Source organism: Epinephelus fuscoguttatus, linkage group LG10 (genome assembly GCF_011397635.1).
Source record: "Epinephelus fuscoguttatus linkage group LG10, E.fuscoguttatus.final_Chr_v1".
Lineage (NCBI taxonomy): Eukaryota > Metazoa > Chordata > Actinopteri > Perciformes > Serranidae > Epinephelus > Epinephelus fuscoguttatus.
The window spans coordinates 29,871,440-29,881,789 of NC_064761.1; the positions used below are offsets into that span (position 1 = coordinate 29,871,440).

At 42.3% G+C, this 10,350-nt stretch overlaps 1 protein-coding gene across 1 annotated transcript; it reads left to right on the forward strand.

Annotated features, from left to right (window-relative positions):
- Nucleotides 1-715: 715 nt before the first annotated feature.
- Nucleotides 716-10,306, forward strand: scyl3 (SCY1-like, kinase-like 3). Its single transcript, XM_049587767.1, has 14 exons — nt 716-1,022; nt 1,138-1,322; nt 2,480-2,665; nt 2,871-2,984; nt 3,146-3,202; nt 3,287-3,389; nt 3,507-3,618; nt 3,708-3,785; nt 4,484-4,623; nt 4,791-4,978; nt 5,332-5,503; nt 7,255-7,425; nt 7,508-8,307; nt 9,682-10,306. The coding sequence occupies exons 2-14, from the start codon at nt 1,158-1,160 to the stop codon at nt 9,742-9,744; spliced, it is 2,349 nt and encodes a 782-aa protein (XP_049443724.1). The 5' UTR covers nt 716-1,022; nt 1,138-1,157; the 3' UTR covers nt 9,745-10,306.
- Nucleotides 10,307-10,350: the final 44 nt, after the last annotated feature.

Sequence of the window (10,350 nt, forward strand, 5' to 3'; positions counted from 1 at the left end):
TTATTTATTTTTGATTAATAATATTTCCAGTTTGATACGCCATACAAGTTGGACCAATTTTAGCGACAGTATCAAACCAAGATGCTGTTAATTAGAAAGTATTTGTTTGAAGTCATTGGGAATTTATCAACTCGTTGAAGGACATTGGGACTTTATTGTTGTCATCTTGTTTGAGGATCAGGACTTAATTATCGTTGACGATGTTTAGTTTTTCATACAAAATGGGTCCTACTAATCCCAAATAGCTAGTAGAAAACAAACATGCATATCAAACAAAAGTTTGGGTCTCAGGAGGATATAGCTACTTGTACTTTTATTCCAGGGTCCTACATTGCATCCTTACTGTGTTATACTGGTGAGCCCAATACAGACACATGCTGGACCACAGACCCTCATCTTCCAGGACCAAAGATAGTTCTAAGATAGATTGTGACAGTTCTCATTTGCATTGTAGTCACCATATGGCGCTCAGTCACCTCTCCGCGCACATACCTGCGTTATCTCACACCACTTTGGTCGCAACCATTGGCTTGTAGAGCCGGGGTATGCGGGGCTTTGTATGTTTTTAAAAACTTAATAAATAATCAATTAATCTAATATGTAATGCCAACGTGATGTGTGTCAATTATACAATGCATACAAATTCTAAAACCCCGAGCAAAGAAGCTTTAATGAGTAATTTCTATCATTTTCTACATAACACCACCCCTTGCTTTGTGGTTTCGTCTTTTACCGGAAGAGTCCGTGTTTACAGCACAGCTTTTGCTCCACGTTAGCATCGTTGATTTGTCGAGAAGTGGACAGGGATTTATATTCCGCTTTTGTACCTAACAGTTTAATGATTTTGTAAAATAATTTTTATTTCACGCCACGATTAGCATGTTTGTTTGGAGGCGGAAGTGCCGCCGACACGCATAGCAATGACGAGCTGGCTAACGTAGCGCCGAGGTTAGCCAGCTAGGAACCTAGCAGCACAAGCTAACTTCTCACACAGCAGCGGTACATCCAACACGGTGACACAGGTAACAGGGCGTCAGCTTAACTCTGCCACGGGCGACTATGTGTGCATGCTCGACGAGTGACAACCTCGCACTGACACATATCACATCCCTCTGCTCCCCCCACATTGCCCTACAGGTCCAGGAACCAGAGCAGCCATGGGTGCGGAGAGCAGCGCGGTGCGGAGCTGTACCCTGGAGGAGCCGCTCCTGACTCTCCCCTCCGGACTCACCATGTACTCGGCGATGCTCCAGGATGGAAAGCCTGCATCCGTGTTTGTCTACAAGCGGGACAATGAGGACAAAGTCAACAAAGCTGCTAAGGTAGTTCAACTGAAGCCTCGACATCACACTGACCAGGGCTGCCAATCATAAGTTGTATTTGGGGCTTAATATCAGTAAGTTAGTTAGTTGTGTTTGATTAGTGTCTTGTACATACAGGTGTCCAGCTCACGTGGATTTACATGACACCGCGAACACTGTTGCAGTAGTTACGCAACGTTTGTCAGTGAAGAACATAATAATTAAGTCTGCTATACATAGATCAGCCAAAACATTAAAACCACAGACTCATGAAGGGAGTAACATTGATCATCTTGGCAACACACACATGGCAACAGCACTCTCTGATGGCAGTGGCCACCCAGCAGGACAATGCACCATGCCACATGTCAAAAACAGCTCAGGAAAGGCCGGAGGAACACGACAAAGAGCCCAAAGTGTCAACCTCACTTCCAAATTCCCCAGATCCCAATTTGATGGAACATTTTTAGGACCAGATGTATCCCAATCCACAGTGGAGCCTCCCTGGATCAGCCTTGCCTCTGACATTTTGAGGCATGGGCACAGGACCTCTGGGGGTTCCCTATGGTGTCTGGCATCAGGGTGTTGGTGGGAGATCCTATGAGTCCTGTGGGTTGTGAGGTGGGATACAGCATGTCACGAGGATGCTCAGTCAGATTGGGATTTAGGGAACTTGGAGGGCAGGTCAACACCTTGAGCTCTGTTTTTGCAGTGTGGTATTGTGCTGTTGTCATGAAGGGGGGGCACTTGGTCTGTAACAGTGTTTGTATCGGCGAAGAGTGTCAAGTTGTGTCCATATAATACAAAGACTCGAGGTTTCCCACCAGAACAATGCACTACAACAAGATGATCAATGTTATTCGCCTGCCAGTGGTTTAATGTTTTGCCTGATCAGCATGTACACATATAGAAAATCATGTGCAAATAATGTAGCTCTCAGAGGCAAATGCTGGACCATCAAAGTTGCAAGTCTCATAATGACCTCAAAACACGCCCATAAAATCAATACCACCTAAATATTATGCTTTCCACGTACAGTAGTGTGTGCTCGATTTAAATTGCTAATAAGTGGTTTTAGCACTCACGCTGCATAATCTGTTTCTATTTGTGGAATTTTCCATCAGCTGCATGACATTCACTGTTTATAGGAAATAAAGAAATGCTTTCATTTCCTGCAGCACCTAAAGACCTTGAGGCATCCATGTCTGCTGCGCTTCCTGTCCTGCTCAGTGCAGGACGGCGGCATCCACCTGGTGACGGAGCGTGTGCAGCCCCTGGAGCTGCTGCTGGACAGCCTCTCCCCAGAGGAAATCTGCGCAGGCATCTATGACATCCTGCAGGCACTTGTGTTTCTGCATGAGAGGGTGAGCAAAGAGAATCGGGCGCAATTGTCCCAGTGCATGTTATTAATGAACGAGAGAGAGAGAAAAACAAGTAGGCCTGAAGGCATCATTATGAAAAGTACCTGCTGAGGTGGTGTTTTGTGTCTCACAGTAGTTGTGCAATTTGGTGTCTGTCTGTGTTAAACAGGCATGGATAAATCTCTAACATGTCTTTCTTAACCACCAGGGCAAATCAAGCCACAACAACGTCTGCATTTCGTCTGTATTTGTCAGTGAGGATGGTCATTGGAAACTGGGAGGGATGGAGACTGTCTGCAAGTTCTCTGAGGCAACGCCTGAGGTGAGAGAGTGAATTAATAGAAAGAGTCCAAGGTGCAGCCTGAGTTTGTAATTTTTTGGTTCTTCCAAGAGTTTAAAGCACCTAGGTCGGACAGTTAAAGATTGATTTAGTGTATCAGATTTATGTTTTATTTTATATTTTTTTCTTTTTCAACACTTCAGTTTCTCGCAAGCATTAAAAATGTGAGAGAGGCCAGCTGCATCCCTCTAGAAGAGCAGGTAAGCTGATCAAAGGTTGTGATGGAAAAATGGAAGAACTTCCCCTTTTACTTCACAAGTTCTCATGAAACATGTTGCCGACAGGTTGAGGATTTTAAAATGCTTCCTGATAACATCGCTCACTCTCGGGACTGTTACTCTTTTGGAATAATGGTGGAGACGCTCATCACTCTCCTGAACGGCCATGGTGAGTAGAATAATGGCTCCGTGATGTCTACAGCCGTGTTTACAGGTGACCTCAACTGTCATGTTGCACTTTGTTAAAGTTCATCAGTACATACAGACTTTCCTGTGTTGTTTCCAGTGTCACAGGAGCTGTCTGACAGTCTGGACAAGACCCTGCAGGCAGGCCTGCTGAACCCCGACCCCTTATCTCGACCTCCACTCAGCTCCTTGCTGACTCATGACTTTTTCAGGTTAGTGTGGTCATGTTTGCTTTTGCTATTGTCAGTACATGTTGAAAATTATTTGTTTTTAGATACACAGCATATTTCTCTGTGAGCAGGAACGACTTCCTGGAGGTGAGGACTTTTCTGAAGAGCCTGACCTTGAAGATGGAAGAAGAAAAGAATGAATTCTTTAAGTGAGAATATGGTCTTGGTTTACACTTTTTTTTATTTAATATGCTCTTTTGTAGTTAGTGCCCATGTTCATGCAAAACAGAACATCATATTGCTGGCAAATGTTGTTTTGCAAAGCAGACTACACTTATAGATTTTAGGCAATTATTAGTCTGAGTGGGTGGAAGTTCGCTGCATAGACCAGCCTCTCATTGGGCGGAACGAGCCACCTGCTGAAGTCCCGCCCTACCACCTCCGGTTGTGTAGCAGTTTTCAACTGTATTCAACACGTCCTTTACTAACTTGTGCGGTGTTTGATCTTGCAGGGATGTAGTCATTTTTCTGCCATGGTTCACGTCCTGTAGGCGATATTTTTGTGGGCGTGTTACACCAAAACCTGTTTCCCCCGGCAATATTTTTGCAAGCGCACCGTTGCTGTGGCACTGCCCAGAACGATTGTGATTGGTTGAAAGAAATACAAGCAGCCGGGGCATTTTTTTCTCCAATCTCAAAGTGAGAGTCGGCGCAGCCAGACCTTTCTTTTCTTGAGAAAGGTCTGGTGAGCAAGACTAGGCAGATATACTCTGAGTTGTGTTGCTTTTGTATAATGAACATTCTAAATTGTATTTCTTAAATTTCCTCAGTTCAATAATGTCTAATTTTTACTATACCAAATTTCCCAAGTATTTCCTTAACATGCTCATTGTGCATTTGTTTCTAGGTTTCTTCTAGACCGGGTCCAGAGTCTCCCTGAAGAGCTGATAGCTTCACGCCTAGTCCCCAAACTCCTCAACTCTCTTGTTTTTGCTGAACCCATGGCTGTTAAAAGCTTCCTGCCTCATCTTCTAAGGCCAAAGAAGGGTAACATGACATTTTATTAAACTCCTTCTGTTTCTGCTAATAATAACTTGGATCTTTAATTCCATACCCAAGAGAAAGAAGCAATTTATAGCTGCCAGGCAGTTACATGAAACTGAAAGTCGCTGTGGCTCATGCTTCTCTTTCTTATTTTTCATCTGTGTGGACAGATTCAGGTGGTGGCAATGATGAAGAATGCCTGCTGTCTGTGTCCCTTTACCGTAAACATGTGATTCCTCAGCTTCTCAAGCTCTTCAAAGTCAACGAGGAACACATCCGGATTGTGTTGCTGGCTCACATCCACATCTACGCTGAGTTCTTCTCCCATGATGAACTCAAAAACCAGATCCTACCTCAGGTGCAGTAGAGACGTAGTACCATGAATTTTAACTTTGATATCAGTGATGAACAGTTTAGGGTAATATGCCTTTTGGCTGAGAGTAAGAGCAATACCTCTCTCATGTCTGAGCAGTACTTACGGCGCTAAAGCCAGTAGCATAGAGTGGAAGCAGTGGTTAACAGCTAGCCTCGCTCACTACAAAAAATGTTACACTGCTCTGTCAATCTCTAAAAATGGATTATGATGTATAAGAATTCTCAGAACAAGAAGAATGTAAATTATTTGTGTGTGTTACATTGTAAGGCAGACTAAAATGTCGTGATGCAGTTCTCTTATAGTTAAATAATACTTTTTTTCGTTCCTGGCTGCAGGTTTTGCTAGGAATGCGAGACACCAATGATTCCCTGGTTGCCATGACGTTGCAGAGTCTGGCAGTGTTGGTGCCCTTGCTGGGTGCTCAAGTGGTTGTTGGTGGAGAGAGGACCAAGGTCTTTAAACGCACCACACCCAACTTCACCAGGTCTACAGAGGTCACCCCCGAAAGTAAGCAACACTGACCTAATACTAACAATAACAGTGAAGCTTGGCATATGTTTATAACCCACACAACAGTGCATATAGACATTAGATTATTTATACAGGGTTTTCCCTGGATTTGTTTTAGACAAAGGTGGCAAAGGCTGGAAAATGTGCATTGTGTGTGGCATACACAGTTTGTGCATGCACCTTTAGTGTGGCTGCTTTATGTCTGTTAAATATTGACTAAAAAACAAAAACAGAAGTTCAGTTTTACTTATAAAGCTATTTCTCAACATTTGAAACGACTGTTTATTTATTTATAGTGCTGGTTATTGTTTGAAGATTATCAGTACTGCTGGCAGAGGCAGATATGCCACCATAACCACAGTAAACTGTGCTGCTGTATGTGCAACACATTTGGGAGACATGTCATGACCAGATCCAGAACAGCCCAACAGAAGGTTTATTCATTTATTTATTGATTTATTTATTCAAAATGTAGACAAAGAAAGTATACAGTACATACTTGTCACAATATATTTTTATTATAATCAACCTTCTCACATTCACAAACTTGCATTTTGACATTTTAGATCAGTTAAACAGATTCATTAATTTTCTGTGAGCACTTATCCTGTTGGGGGTGGCGGGGAAGCTGGAGCCTATCTCAGCTGGCATTGGGTGGGAGGCAGAGTTCATCCTGGACAGGTTGCTAGACTATCACAGGGCTGACACATAGAGACACACAACCATTCACCAGTTTACCTGCATATCTTTGGCTGGTGAGGGAAAGCCAGGGTACCTGGAGAAAACACACTGACACAGGGAGAACATGCAAACTCCACACAGAAGGGCTCCCCCACCCCAGGGTTCAAACCAGGAATGTTCTTGCTGCTATGACAATGCTAACCACCATGCCACCGGTTAAACAGATGAAACAGGAATTGCTGGTTTCTAAAATGATTTGTGAAGTACCACGTCTCAAAAACTATACAGGCTCCTGAGGTTTAATATCACTCCTATTTACTTTTGTACCTTAATTTAACCTAGGTGTCATTCCAAACAACAGCAAGTCATTGCCATAACACCAATATTAAAAGGCAGCCTGCCTTTTGAGTTAGATAGGCAGGGACAACCCTTGTGTATGATCCTGCTTCTTATCAAAACAAGATATCAAGAACATTTGGCGGTAGTAAGCAACAAGACATTACTAGAGTTGCAACAGGAAGCAAGTTCATACAAATGTTTATAGAAGTGATTTAAGACTGGGGAAATTTAGACTGTTAAGGCTCCTTGTGCCGCTTTTTGAGTTTGTAATGTGGGACACATGAGAGACTTGTATTCATTGGATACAGATACAGCATCATAGTACAAGTAAAAGCCGTACAGGAACATTCAAAGTTAAGTAACCAACTATAGGAGGAAGCCTTACAGTAGTATGTTGAATAAGCTCACAGCGTTATATAGTATAGGACACTGAGACCATCATTCTGTCTCCGCGTTTGTGTGTGTCAAAGAGTGTCTCTGTGTTGGCTGTAAGGTTCAAGGAACCATTTTTCTGAGTGTACCTGTTCAAACTAGACAATATGGATTTGGATAAGTGAATGTCACTGTTGTAATCCCTCAGTAACCATTGCATGGTCAAGCTGCTCAAGAGACTAAAGTATAAAAAAAATCCATGTTCTCAAGCAAACTATTTATGGATTGCTTAAGATTTTAAACAAAAAAAAGTAACATTTGGTAAACACTAATCTTACTTTACCTCTGTTCTTAAGCTTCACCTGTGCATATAGTTGGAGGCTCCCACCCTCAGATGGCCCAGCCTTCAAAAGGCTTGAATTTGTTCCCCAGACCATCAGGGACTGAAGGCCTGGTCCTGGGTCATATGGATAGCTTACCTGCTAGTAGGGAGACTCCAAGAATTTACCCTGTGCCACCAAAATCAGGTATGACCCACCCATACAAATAACTTTAATTCACAGTTTGACGTCCCCGTGTCTGAATCTCTGTCTTTTTGACATGTTTCAGATTTCAGCAGACAAATGTCTCTACCTTTGAACGGCTTTCGTCAGGACACTGCGATAGAGCCCCTGTCATACAGCCCAGAGCAGACTGACAGACGAGAGGGTCCGGTGGAAGACTGGCCTGACTGGAGCGACCCTGAAGAGAGTGAGAACAGAGGTGGGCAGTCAGTCCAGATCCGCATTCAGGCCTCAGAGAGAGAAGATCCCGTCAGCAGCAGACTGCCACTCATGCACTCAAACATGGAAGAGGAGCCGTGGGATGACTTTGAGGACACTGAACCTACCTCAGATCTCTCCCCTACAGCTCCTCTGTCTGACCCAGTTATACTTACACCACCCAGAGGGGCCACCACTACACCTGTAAAACATGCTCCTGAGGCAATGAGACTGGGTTCCTCCAAACCCCTCAAACTGACCTCTACCCTGCTACAGCCCACCCAAAGCAGGACCACTTCCTCATGGGACAATGGCTGGGCTCAAGAGACAGACTCAGAAAAATCACACAACCGATTAAACCCCAAACCCACAGTGCCACAAAAGAATGGTGGGAGAGGAGGTCTGGGAGAGGAGTTCACCATTAGGGTGAAGAAAAAGGAAGAGCCAGATCCAGAGCTGGATTTGTTTGCAGACATGGTGCCAGACATCAAACTGTCCTCTTCAGCTTTGCTGCCACTGGACAAGTGCAGTGTGAGTGATGCTGGACTGCCAACGGCCTCCTCAGAAAACACTAAATCTCTGCAGGTTGACTCATCCATCGATACTGTAACACTCACTGCCAAATTCGCAGTTGCCAACCAGACTGAGGTGAGTGTGCTTGGTGGTGTGTTTTTTTTGTTTTGTTTTGTTTTCCCAGGATTTTGCTTGAGTCAGGTTTTCAAGATTGAAATAGGAAGAAATTAAATGCTCAAATACTTCTTAGGTGTTTATAGCAACTTTAAGAAACTTCATAAGTACCATTGGGAACCAGAGCTACAAAAATAAGTATTCAAAACACATTAAAAGGACAATATAGATGTTTTAAAATGGAATTGTATAAGGCACTTATCCGCAGTCAGTGTATTATGGACAGCAGATGGCAGTTAGCCTGCCCCCAGTTTGGACAAGCAGGCAGGAGTCTTGACACGGGGCAAGGAAATGTACTGCTGTGGAAGGGGGCCCTGGGCAGAGGATAAAATATTTTAGCCACCTCAAATAAATCAATGCCGGTTTAAGTGTATGCCATATTAAGGGTGCTTTCACATCTGCCTTGTTTGGTTCAGCTCAATAGAACTAAAATTTGCCGTCCAAAATCATGAAAACATGTCATAGTATAGCATGTCGTCCAAAATCAGGAAAGTCATAGTATAACATGTCGTCCAAAATCATGAAAAAATGTCATAGTATAGCATGTCGTCCAAAATCATGAAAAAAAGTCATAGTATAACATGTCGTCCAAAATCATGAGTCATAGTATAACATGTCGTCCAAAATCATGAAAAAATGTCGTTGTATAGTATGTCGTCCAAAATCATGAAAAAAGTCACAGTATAGTATGTCGTCCAAAATCATGAAAGTCATAGTATAACATGTCGTCCAAAATCATGAAAAAAGTCACAGTATAGTATGTCGTCCAAAATCATGAAAGTCATAGTATAACATGTCCAAAATCATGAAAAAATGTCGTTGTATAGTATGTCGTCCAAAATCAGGAAAAATGTCATTGTATAGCATGTCGTTTCAAAATCATGAAAAAAGTCATAGTATAGCATGTTGTCCAAAATCATGAAAAACCTTACCTTTAACTCATTTCACTTGTGATCCCTTGACATGAAGCCCTTATCGCAGGGTGCATAGTAATAATTTGTGAGAAGCTGTTCTCAGATCGCTTCATTTTAAAAGTTCTTAGAGGACACACGAGATAAAAATAGCACAGGATAAGAAAAATAAATGAAAAACATTGTGAATTTTGCACCATCTAATATGCTGCTTTAAAGACCTGCATTTGTGAAACGAAACTATTAGAAATCCAAATGCACTGGTAGATATATGTACTCAGCTATATTATTCATTTTTAAAGTCACATTGTCTTGTTAATAAATTTGCATAGGCAATGAAAAATGATAGCTTTTCTCTCAGTTTAAAATGTACCTCTCCGTGATTGTTGCTCATTTACATTCTTTGTTTCTTTTTCTCTCACAGGCTGAAACAGATGGCTGGGGAGATGGAGATGACTTGAACTGGGAGGATGAGAGTGCCTGGTGATGACGTTTGATCCCTCTGCTTCATCTTGAGCAAAAGACTCGACTACTGGAAAACTCAAATGCTCAAAATGCACCGTTCAGAGACAGTCAAAGAGCTGAAAGTTGCTCCAGTTCTCATTTAACAGCATGATGCAGTAAGAATGACAATGATGGACTTTTTATAACCTGGACATTTATTATCAGTCTGTTCATTAAGATAACTTGCTTTTAAATGGGAAGGACTGGAAGCTTATCAGAAGATGCTGGACTTGGATAAATGAAGCCATTGTATTTTTGTTTGCCAGCTAACACTAGTCACCTCTAGACAAATGAGGATCTTAATCAGAGGTGAAGGTCATCTTGTTTTCATCTGCTTCTCTCTCTCTCTCTTTTTTTTTAATGTGCCAACTTCACAACTGGCATGAAGATCAAGATTTACTTTTTGGCAAGACACAACTTGTCCAAAATGTGTCGGGTTTGATTTACAGAAGGCTTGCACTTTGAATGAATGTGAAATAGAAATTACGTAATTTATTAGCTTTTTGGTTGCTGGTGAAGTAAAGATTTTACTGTATCAAATATGACCCTGTTTTGTTTTGTAAGACATTTGTTAGATTTTGCCTCCACA